Consider the following 19,351-nt stretch of genomic DNA (forward strand, 5'->3'; position numbering starts at 1 on the left):
CAGCACTCTGCCCACCTGCAATTCCCATCAGCTGGTATTCAGAGGCATACTGTCTCTGACAGTGGAGGCAGAACACAGCTATTGTGGCTAGTGGCCATCGATAGCTTTATCCTACATTGATTTGTCTCGTCCTCTTTTAAAGCAATCAAAGTTGGTGGCCAACTCTACTAACTGTGGGAGTGAATTCCATAATTTAACTATGCACTGTGTGAGGAAGTACTTCCTTTGTCTGTCCGGAATCCTCTGTGCTGTAGGACTGCAGTGGGCAACCTCAGCAGAAAAATGGTTTTCCACCGCTGTCTTACAGCATTTGTCTCTTGGAGCAAGCAGGGTACCTGAAAGACTGAGATAGGAAATGAAGTTTCTGATCTAGCTCTGTGGAATGGTAAACACCATGATCTCAACCAGTGTCTGTCCAAGCACCTCTGATTTTAAATGAAACAAAAAAAAACAAAAAAAACAAAAAAAAACCTTACATGATACAAACATGTTAAGCTTACCATGCCCACATATCTAGCCTTGCAGACGTTCTCCTGTTGTGAATGGCAGAGAGCAGAGAAGTAAAAGCTGTTAGGAGCCCATCCTACTCTCGAGTAGGACCCTGGCAGAGACACATGCCCAACTGGCATGTTCTCTCCCTCCTGGTCGATTGTTTGGGAGTTGCAAAAGCTTTCTTCTGCCCAAACATCACAGCGACCGATGCCAACAGACATCGGCACACTTAGGGATCCACAGAGTATTCGCTGTTTGCGTAACAGAACTCAGCAACTCAGCATTTTGGCTAATCTACTTTATTTACATATAAACATACATGGAGCACTGCAACATGGCTCCCTCTCTCTCTAGCATCAGGCAGCAAAGAGAGAGAACAAAGGACAATAGTCCCACTTCATGGAACACAGCAACACAAACATCTTGTCTCCGTCACTTCCCACACTGTGGAGTCAAAACATGCACCGTCATGTGATAGACAACAATCCTATGATTGCAATCACGGAGCAGGAATCTTAACAAACGCCTGGCTCTGTTTTTGTGCTGATTAATGATAATCTAGTAATGTTCATCACTCTGCAAACCCTAGCTTAATGAAAGCTGGTGGCATGAAGGGAGGCTATTTTTTGCTCACAGGCATGTGGGAGAGCATTTTTAGAGTGGCAAAAAACAGCAAAACAGAAAGCAATGATTGTTATCTGATTTGAAATATATTCTGAGTTGTCAAATAGAAATGACTCTTCCTTCTTTGCGTGGGTTCCTTCCAGCATCTGTCGGACTTGCATAACTCATAACTAAATGTGTGTGTAGCCTCCAACCAACAGTAATGAGGTTGTGGAAATCTCCTGGATAGATTCTTTTCCTTCCCCAGCCTCTGCTGCTTTTTGTTTTGTTTCTCCTCTTAGAAAACAGCTAAACCTCATAAATTGCTGTCTCTGAGGGTGGCCACCTGCAGCTTTCCTTCTCCCCTGGAGCCGAATTTGAGCCAAGGTGACTTGCACTAATTGGCATGGGTGGGGTGGAATCAGGGAGCAAGCAGGGAGCTTTGTCCTCAGCCTTTCGCCTTTGGCAGGTACCCGTTTAAAATTAGAAACCTCCCATAAACAGTGCCATCTGCTGCCACCCCAACAGGCTTCCTTTTATAGCCTTTTCAGTGGTGTTTGGGAGTACCTCCTACTTCAGATACAAAATCACAACAGTGTTGTATCGGTAATGTGTAGCACCAGGAAAGTGTCTAAGGATGGGTAGGCTTGATGGGGGTTTAAATCCACAGACACATTGATGCAATAAAGGAGAAAAGTAGGTGTGTGCACTGCAGAATCCCATAGGCCTCATATACCCAAGGAGAGAAGGTAGTTCAGGACTGAACTAAAGTACAGACTTTTTGTCCCCAACCTCAAGCCCATCAAGAAAGAGGCAGCCCAGAGAACATATTCTTGACTATCATGAATTCACTGGAAATGGTTGGAAAGCAAACAGTTGCTTTCCAATCATTTACAGTGAATTCATGATAGTCAAGAATGTGCTCTCTGGGCTGCCTCTTCCTTTCTGGAAGCAGGTGCAACCACAAATACCCATCTTGGGTTCATATTAGCAGGCAGAGAGAAAACTGAACTCCCCGAGGGATTTCAGTCCCACCATTTAATTGGGAAAGCATTGACTGTTGGGCAAGTCTGAATGTCTCCATGCCACTGGTGATGTAGACCAGCCAGTTGGGGCAGCTGCCATGTTTGAGAGAATCCTGGGCAAGGTGCCTTCTGGCAGCCCCTGGAAGGGACAGGTGTTGGCAGACAGGCAGCACCAGGGACAGTGCTGTGAAGAAAAGTGCTGGGCGAGTCTGTTGAAGCCAGTTGCTGCACCTTCATTATCTCTCATGGCCCTGGGCCCTACCTGTGATGGGATAAGGTGCTGAGGATAATGAAGACAGCAGTAGCTGTCTCATCTGGTGGTTCTCTTCACAGCACTGGTGCATTAACTTTATTTCTTTTTAAAAGGGATACCAATGTTCGTGTTGGCACTCCAGGTGCAGATGCATCAGCACCACGTAGTGCTGATGCCAGGATGGTGATTAGTCCTCAAAAGATAGTATAAGAAATGGCTTGTGAAAAGTCAGTTATGAGTAGACATTGTGCTCCTGAGCTTAGGGGAAACTTTGCTTAGCAAAAGGCCAATGAGTCTCTCAAATGGGGAGTTTTAGGAAGTGGGTAGAAAGGGAGAGAAGTGAACATTGGCTCCCTCCTCAGTAAACTTTGGAACAAAAATGGAAAGTAGTAAAAGATAAGATGGCCACAGCTATGATTCGGGGTGGCTATAAACCCAGTATTCCCATGGGCTCCACTGGAAAGGAGGAAAAATTGTATTAGGGATTAATTCAGATTTTGTTTTTCATGTCAATTATTTACTGGATGACGGTTCTGTCTCTGACATGTTTTTCACCCTATTGTTTTATTTTCTTACGCCACAAATGCAAACAACACAATGAGCAAAATGACTCATAATAAGAACAAAGAAGCATAGAAAGCTGCCTTATAATGAATCGGGTTACTGGTTCATCCAGCTCCTTATTGTCTATACCAACTGGCAGCTGCTCTCCAATATTCCAAACAGATTCTCTTCCAGCCCTCCTTGGAGATGCTGGCAACTGAACATGGAACCTTCTGCATGCAAAGCAGGTGCTCTACCATTGACCTATGGTTTCTCTAAATGGGCAAACTTTGCACTCCCTGATCCATTTGTACCGGGTATCCATGATGCAAGGCAGCACCGTGAAAAGCTCCAAGCAAACAGCTTTTGGCAAAGTCTGGAGAACTGAGGCCTTACAGGTGCCTCCAATCAGCCTGCTCCTCCAAAATTCTTTGTCTGAAGGGTGTGAATTCTTAAATGGCTTGCCGCAGATGGTCTCTCCTGCCTGGCATACTTGAGCCAGTGGGCAGGCATGTGTGGAGCAGGAGGTATTTGGTTCTTCAGGTGAATTGGGCTCAGGGAGACGTGCCTGCTAAGCTCCCGACTTGGGTTCTGCATGCTCTTTTCCATTAGCCTCTGGTTCAGAATCCAGAGTCTGGTTCCATTCCTTTTCTTATCACCAGTGTTATTAACATGAAACCACTGGGTGCGATCATTAGTTGATTTGGGGTGAGGTGCTATCTGTATGCTGATGACACTCATTGCTACTTCTCCATAACATCTGAATCAGAAGAGGCTGTGCAGTCCCTGGGCCACTGCCTGGGCACAGTGGTGAGATGGATAAGGGAGAACAAGCTGAGCCTGAATCCTGGCAAGGCAGAGGCACTTTGGGTAAGCGTCTCCCGTGTCTGAGAAACCAGCCAATTGCCTACCCTAAATGGGGATGCACTCCCCCTGAAGGATCAGGTTGGCAGTTTGGGGGTGCTTCTGGACCCAGCTCTGTCACTGAAGGCTCAGGTAGCCTCAGTGGCTGGATGTGCTTTTTACCAACTGTGACCGGTTTGACACCTACAGCTGTTGCTAGACTGGGAGAGCCTGGCCACAGTAGTTCATGCACTGGTTACTTCAAGATTGAATTACTGCAATGTGCTCTATGTGGGGCTTCCCTGAAGCAGCTGCAGTTAGTGCAGAATGCTGCGGCGAGTTGCTCACAGGAGTGAGGCCTTCTCAGCATATAATGCCTATGCTCAGAGGTCTGCACTGGTTTCTGATCTGCTACCATTAGTATATAATGCTCCTAACAACCTGGGACCACTTTACCTGTGAGATTGCCTTACCCTATATGTGCCTACTCAACTGCTTCAGTTGGTGCCACATAATACCCGTCCTGCATCTGTAAGAACTTGATCATTTATTGTGGCAGTTCCAATCCTTTGGAACTCCCTGCCTATTGATATTGAGTGCCTTCACTGTATTCCCTTTGGCACCTGCTGAAGACTTTCTTATTTAGTCAAGCCTACCCAGATGTTTAGAAAGCTTGTGTGAGTTTTCATTTGTTTTAGTCTATTCTAGTGTGGTTTTAACTTTCTGTATGTTTTAAATTATGGTTGTAGTTTTTTTAGTGATGATTTTATTATTTTCTCTTTTTTGTAAACCAGTTTCTACATACAATCAAGTGGTCTGTACATTTTACAAAATAAGTAAGTCCTCTTCTTCTGACTCAGCGCAGGACTTGGGCTGACATCCATGCCAGATTTTATCTAGCTCCTTAAATTCCTCAGTCTTACAAGCTATTGACAGTCATGTGCTTCTTGTTTTAGAGCAATGTTACAGTTCCCATGTCTTGCTTATGGATGTATGCAAACATTTGAAACAAGCCTACTAGTAAAAAGGCAATCTGCTTTTCTTGTGAAGTTCCTTGCCTGTATGCATAAGATTTATTAGATTCTGCAAAACAGCTATGTCATAGTATTTGCAAGCCTATTATGTAATCGTAAAACTTGCACATTCTTCCAGTTCTGAGCTATTCATAATTTCTCACCTTTCAGCTTGTGAATTATAAATGCTTTATTGTTGGAAAAACTCCACTTGGTTCCATGTGTCATTTAATTCCATGGCACAACCGGCACAGTTAGTATTACACCCCACCTCTATATGGGTTCAGTGGGATATTCTGGCCTAACATTACCATTTCTGATGAAATTTAAACCCTGGCACAGACTGTGCAGTTATGCATATCAAAGTGTCTCTGCTTCTATCTCCATCAGACTCCATTCCAATTCACCTGCATAAAGAAGCACATTGAGGTCCTCTGTTAAGAGGCTGCATTTATTCCTGGATATGAAGCATACTCCTCTTTCTGTAGAAGCTCCATATTTCCTGTGGATATGATAATGCAACTCTGCTGAACAGGAGTACTGAACACAGCTGATAGCTACAATGCCATTATGTTCACTGCACATTGTGTGATTATAGCTAGCATGTCTGTCCTCCATACTAGAGGCTTTCCACAGTGTGTAGGTTCAAAATGAAATATCTTTGTATGTGGTAAAGGGAAGTTTGCAAAAGCTTATGGAAACTCTTTCTTTTATGGAAACTCGTTTTTCAATGTAGCCCTTTTCACTTATGGGTGTTGAAGATTTCTTCCCAGTGGAAATCTGTTTGGCTTCCTCCTAAAAATGTCTAGGGCAGAGGTAGGAGACTTGTGAGCTGGTGTAGTAAATGGTACTTTTTCAGACTCCTGGAACTGAACTGCATGTTAGAATGCCACCCCAGACTTTTGAAAACGACAACACCTCCCTGTGAGCACCCCCCAAAAAAAGCTCAACAACTTTTGGCCATTCCCCCCCCCATTTTTTTTTGTTGCAGTCCAAAAAAATAGGGGTCGTCTTATACACAGAAAAATGTATATACAGAAAAATACAGCACGTACTACTTTTAGAGAAGCCTTTGTGTATCTTTCTGGTGTCCTAACACTGTAGCTGCTTGGTGAGGAAAGGGTAGGTGAGAAATTTGAGGTTTCTTTCTATCTGAAAAGACAGATTTATAGCATTGGAAGGGACTCAGAGTCCCTGTAATCCAACCGTAAGCTGCAAGGTAGAAAAATCCATATAACCATCACGAGTCCCTCTGATCCAGATCATCAAAACACTGCAAGCAACGTTTATTGAAAAGTTCTGTATTTTTTGCATGCAGAACTTTAAATTATTTTGGCACAGATATATGAACATGAGTTGAGAGTACTAATAACAAAGGAAATGAACTGAACAGAACACATCCTTGTCTTGCACTTTCTCTTTTAGCAAGAGTGTTCACCTACTAAACTTGTGACTTTCTTTTTAACCAGTAAAAGGAGGCATTTGCTGACTACTCCACAGCTTGCCTTGTTCTTCAACACATTGCTGTAACACATTTTAATTAATACAGCATATGTCTCTGAACAACTGCTGTCGAGAAACACTCTTGCGTGTGATTTATTCTAGTGATTGTGTGCCTGAGATGATGTGCTTGCGTGCCTATGTGTTGATTATGTTAGCTGACATCATGCTGATATTGGGGTATTGGCACGCTCTGCTAAGATCACATGAGGATGGTTCTGGGTTATTGCCACATTCCGTAAGGAAATTTTCTGTCTCTTATATACAGAATCAACATTTAGCCTTGGAGAGGTCAGATTTCATTAGTGGATGTACACATTTGGTGTTTGAATGTTGCAGGTATCGTGTTTGATAGTGCCTCCAATGTGTTTGCATGGAAAGAAGGCAGAATTGTGTTGGCCATATTGATAATGTGGATAGTATAGATGGTTGTCCTCTGCTACAAGTCTTATGGGGTTAAAATGTCTTTGTTGATTTTGATTTGAGAAATAATGTAGTATTCTGAAACAGCATGTTAAAATCTTGCTTGCTTTTTTTTTTTGCATAATCAAATGTTTAAAAACAAAAGTAAAATATTTAAAATTCCAAAATCTTTTGAATGCTTTTTTTTTTAATTGTTAGAAGACAAAGAAGAAGTAAACATGGGGAATAACTATTCCAGTTCTTAGGCATGCTTCAGCCTTTTGGTCTTCAGTGGCATATAAATATCAATTATCTGATTAGCTGTTCCAGGATTGTCTAAATTGGAAGTCATGTTCTTGAAACAAAAGTATCACATCCTCATTCTTCTGGATATGGATCTTAATTGCAATCCTCCTTCAGGTAAACATCCCGTGGCTGGGATGCATATGGTTTCTTGCCATAGTTCTAATCAGGTGTTCAGAACCCACAGGAACTCATGAAGCTAGCAACATCCCATTTATTCATGATCTGCTCAGTCTTAATGTGGGGGCGGGAGGCACCCTCTATGCAGGTAGGGTTTCCAGCATGGGTCTGGGAACATTAATTTAGCAAATCTTTGTTGTTTCCTACCTAAGCTCGGTAAGTTAGTCAGTACCTGCAGGGATCAGGCTATAGCTTATTGCAGAAGTGACTACTGTAGATCCAATACATTGTACTGTACATGCTGAGATTGGATCTAATTTTTAATTTATATTTTTGAACTTTTTGAACTTCTTTCTGAGAGGAAAAAGCTGTGTTATTGAATATATGTGTTGGGCAAGGAGTGCAAGTGGAAATGTGTTTGTTATATTTATATGTTGCCTTTCCTCTGAACTCAGGACTATTATTTGCACCCAAAGCAACCTTGTTACATGTCCAAAGCCAACTAGTGAGGTTGACAGCTAGCGGAGATTTGATATTGGGAGCCCTGCATTCAAACCTAACACTCTCTAGCCATTGTACAACACAGCTTTAGAATTCTTTTGCAGCCTAAGCTGAATTACGCCATGGAACGATCGCCAGTCTCCACAGCTGCTATGACATAATAGTTCGGATGGAGAATCCAAAACTTGCCATAATCTCTCTCTGAGTGCAGTCCTCTCCTCCAAGGTTAAGTGTGTAGAGGATTGAAGCCTGTCTCAAAGGATAATATCAACCTACCTTACAAAGTGATTGTAAAGCTTACTGAGATAATGTATGCCAAGAGCTTTGCTATATCAGTTCTAAATACTGTACTAAAAATGCCAATTATTAAAAGAGGATTAGTAACTAGAATAGAATATTGAGCTACATGGTAATTTTTAACAGGAGTTTGCAGATCAAGCCCTGCCCTGAAATTGATCTTCGATGAAATAAACAACTGTTACTGATGTGAGTTTGAATTAAACCACTGATGTTGCAAGGCATAAAAATGCAAAATATCCTCATTTAAGCACTTTGCTTGTTGTGTTTAGGAGTTTTAGTGCCTTGCATAAAATGTAGGAAGATGGAGAATAAATCACAAATAGCATCTTGTTCTCTCCACGAAACATTTCGGCCCAAATGTTTAATACATGGTATTTAATGATGCAGAAGGAATTGCTAACCTAAGTAGCAATGCTGCGCCTGCTGTAGCAGAGCAACGTCCAGAGTGTGAACGCATCCCTGGAGAATCCAGTTGTGTGAATGTTTAGCCAGTTGTTAGTAGCCCTGGGATTTAATGAGAGCAACTTTCGAAGCTTGGGAAGGGAAAACAGTCTTTGCCTTTTAAAGGATCTTGTCACGACTCTGATGTGAATGACTATGCAGAAGCCCAAGACAATTTCCCATATGCGACACATTAGCTGGCATTTGGCGGTTGATTGCCTGAAATGAAGCAGAAGGGAAATCTGAAATATAGACTAAAAAAAAAAAAAGAGTACAACAGAGTTCTGTGGCAAATATTAAAGGTGCAGGATTGGTAATGGTAGTGCTAAAAAGGAGTGGAAGGATGAAGAGGGGATATAGAGTTCAGTGGGAGGCTTGGGGCACAAGTCAACATGCAGTAATGGTGGGCAGTAGAAACCAAACTTAAGAGATGGTGGGTAACCAAGCAAAAGCAACCAGCCTTATTTTGTGTCTTCCAAGTTCTGGGAATGCTTAAAAGCCAAAACCAGAGAACCTAGACTGTTGTGGTTAAGCAGATTCTGATACATCTACATGCTTGGTTTGTCTTTATCGTTTTGGATAGCTGAGGTTATTTTTTTTTTTTTGCAATGTAACAACAATAGCATCTAAAGGAAGAAGCATACACAATATATATAGCTTGGTAAATGGCAGATCCAAATGCTCAGAGCACCAGAGCACCAATAGCACCAGAGACTGTGGAAGCAGGAGGAGCAATGTGATTTTGAGGGCTTTGCAGACCTTTTTGCCACGCTTTCCATTTACAAGTGAGCAACACACAAAGAAGACTTCGTGAAAGGAGCAGCCAAGCATACTAGGACTCAATTTCTTGACTTTAAGAAAGCCGACTTCATAAAACTTAGGGAAGTGCTGGGTGAGATCCCATGGACAGTAATACTAAAAGGAAAGGGAGTTCATGATGGCTGGGAGTTTGTTAAGAGGGAGATAGTAAAAGCACAACTTCAGGCAATACCAATGGGACAGAAACATGGAAGGTGCCTAAAGAAGCCAGGGTGGCTATCTAAAGAACTTTTAACTGAGTTAAGATTAAAAAAGGATGTGTACAAAAAATGGAAAAGAGGGGAAACCACCAAAGAGGAATTCAAACAAATAGCCAGCACATGTAGACACAAAGTCAGAAAAGCTAAAGCACAGAATGAACTCAGGCTTGCTAGAGAGGTTAAAAGCAACAAAAAAGGCTTTTATGGGTATGTTCGTAGCAAAAGGAAGAACAAAGAAACAGTGGGGTCACTCAGAGGAGAAGATGGTGAAATGCAAACAGGGGACACAGAAAGGGCTGAACTCCTCAATGCCTTCTTTGCCTCAGTCTTCTCCGATAAAGAAAACAATGCCCGACCTGAAGAATTTGGAGCAAATGATTCAGCAGAGGAAACACAGCCCAGAATAACTAAGGAGATAGTACAAGAATATTTGGCTTGTTTAGATGTATTCAAGTCTCCAGGGCCAGATGAACTGCATCCAAGAGTATTAAAAGAACTGGCAGATGTGATCTCAGAACCACTGGCAGTCATCTTTGAGAATTCCTGGAGAACAGGCGAAGTCCCGGCAGACTGGAGGAGGGCAAATGTTGTCCCTATTTTCAAAAAGGGGAAAAGAGAGGACCCAAATAATTATCGCCCAGTCAGTCTGACATCAATACCAGGGAAGATTCTGGAGCAGATCATTAAGCAAACAGTCTGTGAGCACCTAGAAAGGAATGCTGTGATCACCAATAATCAGCATGGATTTCTGAAAAATAAGTCATGTCAGACTAACCTGATCTCGTTTTTTGACAGAATTACAAGCCTGGTAGATGAAGGGAATGCAGTAGATGTAGCCTACCTTGATTTCAGCAAGGCATTCGACAAGGTGCCCCATGATATTCTTGTAAAGAAGCTGGTAAAATGCGGTCTTGACTATGCTACCACTCAGTGGATTTGTAACTGGCTGACTGACTGAACCCAAAGGGTGCTCATCAATGGTTCCTCTTCATCCTGGAGAAGAGTGACTAGTGGGGTGCCACAGGGTTCTGTCTTGGGCCCGGTCTTATTCAACATCTTTATCAACGACTTAGATGATGGACTCAAGGGCATCGTGATCAAATTTGCAGATGACACCAAACTGGGGTGTGTGGCTAACACCCCAAAGGACAGGATCACACTTCAAAACGACCTTGACAGATCAGAGAACTGGGCAAAAACAAACAAGATGAATTTTAACAGGGAGAAATGTAAAGTATTGCACTTGGGCAAAAAAAAATGAGAGGCACAAATACAAGATGGGTGACACCTGGCTTGAGAGCAGTACATGTGAAAAGGATCTAGGAGTCTTGGTTGACCACAAACTTGACATGAGCCAACAGTGTGACGCGGCAGCTAAAAAAGCCAATGCAATTCTGGGCTGCATCAATAGGAGTATAGCATCTAGATCAAGGGAAGTAATAGTGCCACTGTATTCTGCTCTGGTCAGACCTCACCTGGAGTACTGTGTCCAGTTCTGGGCACCACAATTCAAGAAGGACACTGACAAACTGGAACGTGTCCAGAGGAGGGCAACCAAAATGGTCAAAGGCCTGGAAACGATGCCTTATGAGGACCGGCTAAGGGAGCTGGGCATGTTTAGCCTGGAGAAGAGGAGGTTAAGGGGTGATATGATAGCCATGTTCAAATATATAAAAGGATGTCACATAGAGGAGGGAGAAAGGTTGTTTTCTGCTGCTCCAGAGAAGCGGACACGGAGCAATGGATCCAAACTACAAGAAAGAAGATTCCACCTAAACATTAGGAAGAACTTCCTGACAGTAAGAGCTGTTCGACAGTGGAATTTGCTGCCAAGGAGTGTGGTGGAGTCTCCTGCTTTGGAGGTCTTTAAGCAGAGGCTTGACAACCATATGTCAGGAGTGCTCTGATGGTGTTTCCTGCTTGGCAGTGGGTTGGACTTGATGGCCCTTGTGGTCTATTCCAACTCTATGATTCTATGATTCTAAGACTTGAGTTAGTGGTAAATCTTGGGGATAAATTTTATGAGCTATGAATTCTTTTAGCACTATTAAGAAGTAATTTATTATTACAATTATTGTTTTTTAAAAGCTTTTATTTTGCATTTCAGGAATCCGTCTGTGGTCTCCAGTGACACTCATCAACTCAGCAGGAAGGTGCTCCAACCATCTCAAGGTTTTCTTGTAGAAAAGGGCTGTGTTGCCCAGTGGGCAGCAGCCTTTGTCAACCAGGAAGAATGAGAAGGAATGTACCCCTTTATCAGATGGTTCTCTTTGTGGTTGCTACAATGGGATATCCCTCCAGACGCTCTGCTGTAGATTTGGATGCCACACCCCGAATGACAATTGTCTATAACGGTAAAGAAGCTCTCCAGGTTTGCCTTATTTATCATGAACCACTTAGTTGGGCAAGTTTGCAATGTTTATGAAGAAGAGAGATCTATGTGCCTAAATGGTGATGCTTCTTAGCTGCATACATCTTGGTATGCAAATCCCATTCTCTCTCCCTTTGTTATCTCAATGTTTGAATTTTGAGCTCTTATTTACATGATTTCAGCTTTCCACAGTTACTAATGTATGTATTGACAACCTCCTCTGGTGTATATTTGCACAAGAAGGCAATTACACCGACTGTTTTGGGTAACCTATACTTGCTATGAATGGTACAGCCCACGTAGTTTTACCTATTCAAAATGTTTTTCTTTGAAATTGTTTTCATGGCCAGTTATACTGAAAGTGGAGGCGGGGAGCCCTTGTTAATCCAGAGCCTCTTGATCTAGTAAACAAATCTTAGTGTGAAACAAGTTAGCAGAGACTTTCTCTGTAAACAGGCCTTCAAATATTTCTGTGAAAGATCCCTCTACTGCACTGATGCAGCCTGTAATGTGCAGGGAAAATTGCTTTGATGTTAGGGGTGGATGCCCGTGACATACAAAGGAATCTGTGGCAAAGATTTTGCAGTCTGCTGTCTGGTATCCTTATGTAGTCTCCTCTTATATGGGAATGGGATGAAAGTTGGCCATTTAGGAGTTGACAGGGCCAGTGCTTATCTAGTCCATAACCAAACACAATTGGGAAAAGGCAGGGAAAACCTGTTGTGGGCATATAAAGGGAATTTATTGATCGGTTCTTGATTCTTTGACAGCTTTCTGAATGTTGCAGACTGGGAATTGCTGGTAGAGCTTCTTGGAAATGCCCTTGCCTTACGTATGATTTAATACTCAAGTGATTAAGGCTTTGTAGTTTTGCACGTTTTCTGTCAGTTGTGCTGTCACAAAATGAAGATTGTAGGAAGCTAAGCTATTGGCTTTAAAGACTTGCAGAAGATGATGTAACCCTTTACAAGAGAGATGGAGAGGAGGAAGGAATGCTCTGTTATATAAACTTCTTTTGAAAAAGTTGTTTGTGTGTAATAATCAGGGCATTACCTCTCCCTTTTTTATTTTCCATTTGATGATTTTTATTTTTATTTTTTAAAAAAGCTGCTTCCAAATATTGCAATAATACAGCTCTCTCTCTCTTACTTTTTGTATCAAATTTGAGATGTTTCATTTCACATTCAGGTGACAAAATAGTGATTTGCTGCTAGGGTTGTCTGCAGTGTTAGAATCAGAAGTTGGCATCATTGGGCACCTGCCAAAACCCACATCCCAGCATGAGGTCCACTACTGTCCTATGGTCTTGCTCCATTTCCTCTTTGATACCGATTGACCTGTCCTCTATGTATGAAGAATGACAGGATCAAGGGGAAGGAGCAGTAGGTTCCATTTGCCTTTTCATCTCCTGGGTAGTGGTGCAAATTGATCCCCAGGGAAGAGGACACTTGTAGTGCTGAAGAGAAAGGTCCACTCAGGGAGGAGTCTTACTGAAGGCCTCTTTCCCAAGGACCCTGCAAAACCTGGAACTGGCACTGGATGCCTCTCTCTCCAGACCTCCATGGTATTTACAATTGTTCAGTCCTTCAGTGCAAATAGAGAGGAGATTGGAAATGACTTTGTGTTGTGCTTTAGTCTATTACTTTATCATTGGCTAGAAGGCTGAAGATGAAAGGCAAAGATGGGTAGATGTACATGCCATGGGCGGTTAACACGAGGTAGAATTAAAACCATGACAAAACTGCTGATACTCTGTAGAACAAGGGATGCCAAAGTGGTGCCCTCTTGATTTTGTTGGATTACAACTCCATCAAATTTCAGCCAGCACAGATTGTGCTTAGGGATGATGGGAGTTTTAGTCCAACAACATCTGCAGGGAACCATCTTGGCTACCTGATGTAGAAAGAGCACAGCTTGGTGTCATAATGATGACAGTGGCATACAGGCAATTTTCGCATTGTGGTATGCTTGGAACAACAAAGGAAATAATCACTTTTGAGAGGCTTCCGCTGGGTTCCTGCCCTTTCGTCCCACCTTTCTTTCCTTGCCTTCCTATTATGGAAGAGGGAGAGAGGGAAAACCTGTTTTGAAAGCCGTGTGGGAGCTGCCACTGATTATTATATGCCAGATTGGTGCTGTCAGCACTGCTGTCTTTCGCCTCAACATGCATGTCTGGTTACATCAGCATCTTGGAGCAATCTCCTCTGCTCCAGTTTCCCGGGGACCCTGAGGCACTACGAACACATGATCACAAGCTTTTCTGAGTGCAGGAGAAGGGGGTCAAGAATTTCCTTCTGTTTGCCTTTGTTACCTTGCGCTCAAATCCCTTGTCTTGGGTAGCTTATCAGTTCTACAGTGGTATTCATCAATCCTACCACCAGAGTTGCTTAGTAAAGCTAAGGCTTTGTATAATCTGTACTCCCTCCTTAATGGGAAGGGGTGTGTGAATCAGATTTAAGGGAAGCACAAATTCATGTACTTTGAATAAAAACGTTATGTAATTTATTCTGATTTCTGTGAACATTCACAGAAGCCTGATCAGGAAGCAGGCTGCTGGCTCTGCCTATAGGTGCTGAATAAGAGACTTACCATAGTTTATGGACTGCATATTTTTGGACCATTTGTCTATGGTTCTTGCAATTCTCATTATCTTCAGTGTTCTTCCCCTCCTTTAGTACATCCAAGATGGTACTGGCATGCAGTGTCCTAGAGCTTAAACGATGCCAAGATATTGGAAACATTTTCATGCTGTTGCCAGAGATGGACAGCTGGGTTGTGTTGGGATGGTAATGTTTGGGCTTTGAAATTCTTGGCAAGGGCTTAAAATAGTGGAGGAACTGAAGATCATATCTAAGGTCCCTGGAGAAGGGTAAGGAAAAGCGAAAGAACAGAGTTCCACCTATTCCATGACCACTGAGGTGTCTACTTTCTTAGTGTTCAGCAGACTATTTCCTCTGCACTTCCTCTGCGCATCTGTGCTGGTTTGTAGAAACAGTGAATGCAAAATGTTATTCTTAAGATTTCAGATTCTGAATGTGTGTGTGTGCGGTGTGTGTGTGTGTGTGTGTGTGTGTGAGAGAGAGAGAGAGAGAGAGAGAGCGCGAGAGAGAGCACTATAATATGTAGCTTGATTTGAACTATTAAATTTGTCAGCTCAGAAAGTGCTGGTTTGCAGAAATTGCTGCTTTTCGGTTGTTGTTGGCTGGCTACCCATAAAACATTTTTTAAAGGTTTTGACATAAGATCCGTGGGTAAATTATAACAATTCAGTTAGCTATTAGTCTGGGAAGACATAGTTAAACATATGACAGGGTCCAAATGATTGGAAGTTCAAACTAGAAGAGATCTGAATATTGAAAAACATGGATTTAGTGCAGTGAACCATCAGGCAATCCTGCTAGTGAGTTCCCGATTTTCTAATGGCTTTTAGTCAGAATTGGATGCCTCTCTAAGGAGCTGCTCTGGATGATTAACAGCCTCTTTCCCCCAAAACAGCATGTTATTAATCTAGGATTGCTACACTGAAGATTTTTTAAAAATTGTTGCCCTATCCCTCCTCTGAGCTGTTAGGGTTCCTGTGACCCTTCTCAGAGGATGTGGCACTTAAGGAAACAATGAGCCCATTTTCCTGTTAAGTTTTCTAATAAAATAATGGGGGTGGGGGGAAAATTTAAAAAGATATTTGAAACAGAAGACACCCCCACCCCGCTTCCCAATGATACAGTTGGTGATACAGGAAATGTAACATTGAGCATTCATTTCCCATGGTTTCCTTCCTTCCACCTTCCACTTTCAGCCCACTGGTGTGGCAAGTTCTGTGCCTTACATATTAAACTATTTACAGTTATCATTCTTCATCAGAGATGAGCAATTGACTCTTAAAGTTGTAATGGTGTCTTTAAGATGTTCCTGGCTATTGGCTATTCTTTGCCATTATTGTAACTACATGCGGCAATGGTAGTCACAATGTTGGTCATCCAACAAGTGGCTGCTTAGGTTCGTTATTGTACTCCAGGAGATGACAGGGATCCATCCATCCTAGTACTGCTTGGAAACTTGTGCTTCTGCTGCTTAGGAACAAGAGGAGAAGCAAATGACGGCTTGAAGCTCTATGGAAGGAAGGAAGCACCAGGCCACAAATAATCTATGGAAACAGAATCCAGTGAACACTGGGTTCTGTATTGTTAGGAGTTGCTGACCACTGCTCCAGATGGTGAGCTGCATGAGTGCAGTTTTTCAAGGGCTTCCTGTCTCAGTGGCACTTTGCTTAAATAACAAGACAACCCGAGTTCTGTTGTGCTTATGTGTTCCCTTTGATCTTTACTCTTGGCTTGTTCTCTGGCTCTTTATTATTAGGCTTGAGCTGCTAGTTTCTCGCCCAGCCCTGACAAGATTTGCAGAATGGTACACAAGATTTGATGAGTATCAACTGGGGGTATTAGTGGTGGGGCTGATTTGCTCAGCTCATAGAGGAGGTGGGAATTCTGTTGTGGCTCTGGATTGAACCACCAGCTCTAGGAGCTCAGTGGCCAGCATGGGGGTGGAGTAGTGTGACTATGTTAATATTTTGCTTAGGGGTGCCCTCAATAATGCTCAAGGTATTAGAATGGGCCTTCTTACCACACTGCTACCTGCTGTGATAGATTGGGACAACTAAAATATGAACTGTGTTCTACTATCCTTAGTGTCCAGAGAGCATTTGGGATTTCTGTGGAATGAAGTGCTGTCTAAAGGAAATACTTATCAATGGAACAGCAAGGCATTCTGTGCCAGTACTTGGATAAATGCAACTCTGAAAGCCTGTTAACATATTTTATGTGGGAGGGTGTTAGCTGATTAATGGCTTTTAAGTTCATTGTTTTTATTTAATTCAGTCTGTTAGACAAATTAAATAAATAGCTTAGCCTATTAAAGCAGACTACTCTCCCAAGCAGCCTTGCTTCACTGTATTTCCTCTGTGTCAGAGGAGCAAGACCTACTGAATGAGGTGCTCAGTATATGCCATTGATTCACTTCTACCCATTGTCTGACTCATGGGACTGTAGATTATTGATAGCAAGGTTACTGTTGATTAACATTTTTGACTGAAAGTTGCTGCAATTGAAATATGATAAATAATTAAGCTACAAATAATTCATTGCACCTCAATTGTGGCCTATGACAAAGGTCTCATTTAAGATCTTATTCTCCATTCCCCCCAAAGAAGTCACATCTCCCTTTGAATATACAAAGCACAGAATGGGTTCTATCTGGCAGGTAGCTAGTTAATGCTGCAATAGCCCATCGCCCAACTTCCAAAAGTAGTGTGGCTGACTTTTGATTGGTTAGCCACGGCCATCATTCAATCAATGGCCACCAGGGCCAGAAACTTTTAAAAAGATGACTGTTGCCAAACAGTCCTTAGTCCCTCAACCTTACCATCTATGCTGCTATGTTAGACCAGAAGCCTGTTTGGAAGTAGCTACAGTAGGATAGACTTTCCTTTCCTTTTAAAGTACAGTGGTACCTCAGGTTAAGTACTTAATTCATTCCGGATGTCCGTTCTAAACTTGAAACTGAAGTTAACCTGAAGACTACTTTAGCTAATGGGGCCTCCCGCTGCTGCCACGCCTCTGGAGCACGATTTCTGTTCTCATCCTGAAGCAAAGTTCTTAACCCGAGGTACTATTTCTGAGTTAGCGGAGTCTGTAACCTGAATCGTATGTAACCTGAAGCGTATGTAACCCGAGGTACCACTGTACTGTTCTGTTTTTACCTTTGTCTTTCTCTGTTTTTTAATTCTTAATAAAGTTCATAAGATTTGGCTCTTGGGAGGCTTGGGAGCCAAAATGTCAAGGTTCTCTTGTGTGACTGGCCTACCTTGATGGGTAATTGGAATGAATTACCCTCTTCCACCAAAGTGTTCACCTTATCCCAATAATTCAAATGGGAAATGGTCATTTTGCTGTAAACTGCACCAGAGCTTTCTGGGAACAGCAGAACGTAGCTACACATTTCACACAAATGTGTATAACAAAGCTATGTGTCTGTGTGTGTGTAAGTGTAATGAAAAACACCCTTGGGAGGCTGGTCTTCAGCCGCCTGTCTGGTATAGAGGTCCAGCATTTTCAAGCCCTCATTTTAAGTGGTGTGTAGTCATATCCACTGCCTGATTTTCAGCCTTCCTTCCTTTGTGTAACTAGGGCCCCTCAGCTTCTCTGCAGATTCCTGGTGCAGTGTGGGGGGTCTTGCAGCTGGCGCAGGAGCCATGAGTAGGAACTGGCACTCAGCCTCCAGGCTTTTCTCTGAGACTTTTCCCACAAAGCATCGCTAATTGCATTATGGCTATCTGGCAGCCAAACTGAGAAGACCACAGTCCTTACCTTGTAGAGGTGGCATTTGGATTAGCGAGTTTAACATTTTGCAAATGTTACCTAATGCCAAATGGAACAGGAGTAACCGAGTCTGTTTATGGAAATATTTTTTTACATGTAGAAACAGCTAAACCTTGCCTGACACAGGCATTATTTGTACAATCAAAATACCAGCTTAGTTTTTGTTGAGAACAAGTTGGTTTGATCTAAAATGCCTTGTTATGGCAGAAATGTGTAATTGCTGCTGCTGCTGCTATGTGATTCTGCTAGTTTATAAAGCTAGTTTGCTGGGATTGTATGCCCCATCATGCATATAGCTGTCTGAGACATCTTGATAACTTTAGTAGATTTCTGTCAACCTCTGCTCCCTTCCCTCCTCTTTAAGGTATTCTACCACTCGTGTCTGGAGGGAGGGTTTAATATCAAATCCTTGCATATAGATCATACCATCTAAAGCATGGATGATTGACCTGTGGCCCTGTAGGTTATGTTGAATTCCTACTCCCATCAGCTCCAGTCAGCATGGCCATTGGTCACGGATAATGAGAGCTGTAGTTCAGCAACATTAGAAGGCCACAGATTCTCCACTCCAGTCTAAAGAGTGAGATCTTGCTGAGGTTTCCCATGGTTAGAGAGTGTGCTTTTCTCTGCAACCATAAAAACAAGGAGGTTCTCCTCTTCATTTTCCCCAGCTGAAGACTGTAGTTTTCAGTGTTCTAACAAATTTTGATTGGCCTGGACAACATTTTCAGTAAGCTAGTCTGATTAGGGTATTTGCATACGTTACCAATTTGCATAAAGAGCTGGATTTTGTTACTTGCAGGGTCAAGAATAACTGATGAAGCATTAACGCATCACTTCGGAGATTTGGCTTTGGTTCTTTGGTCTGCCACTCACTTCACTGTGTAAACTGCCTGCTCTGTCAGCTCTTTGCATTTCTTTTGACACAATTCTATGTACTGTACGTATATTCAGAAGCAGGTCTTCTGAGTGAGGCTTACTCTCAAGTAAGTGTGTGTAGGATTGCAGCTGATATTTCAGTATCTGCACATACAAGCTGAGGATTTTGGAAGTGCTCAGTACCGAAAAATATGAATGCCTCATAGCTGACCTTTAGAGAAGCAAAGAGTAGAGCTGTTCCTGAAATCAGCTCACTGCAGAACAAGTAATGAAGTTAGCCTTGGGGTTAGCATACTTTAGAAGTGGCATAAATATAATGGGGAAGAAGTGAACTGATGTAACATAATGGTGCCGTTTTTACACAAGTGT

The 19,351-nt window shown here is 42.4% G+C and overlaps 1 protein-coding gene across 5 annotated transcripts in view; it reads left to right on the top strand.

The window, feature by feature from the left end:
* The window catches only part of SEMA4G (semaphorin 4G), a 97,889-nt gene that overhangs the window by 33,285 nt on the left and 45,253 nt on the right, over positions 1 to 19,351 (top strand). For all 5 annotated transcript variants that reach the window (XM_083505138.1, XM_083505140.1, XM_083505136.1 and 2 more), the window contains one exon: positions 11,466 to 11,712. In XM_083505138.1, the coding sequence (XP_083361264.1) occupies positions 11,592 to 11,712 (121 nt within the window). In that variant the 5' untranslated portion in view covers positions 11,466 to 11,591. The remainder of the gene's footprint in view (positions 1 to 11,465; positions 11,713 to 19,351) is intronic.

The sequence above is a fragment of the Podarcis liolepis genome (genome assembly GCF_965112155.1).
Source record: "Podarcis liolepis genome assembly, chromosome: 5".
NCBI lineage: Eukaryota > Metazoa > Chordata > Lepidosauria > Squamata > Lacertidae > Podarcis > Podarcis liolepis.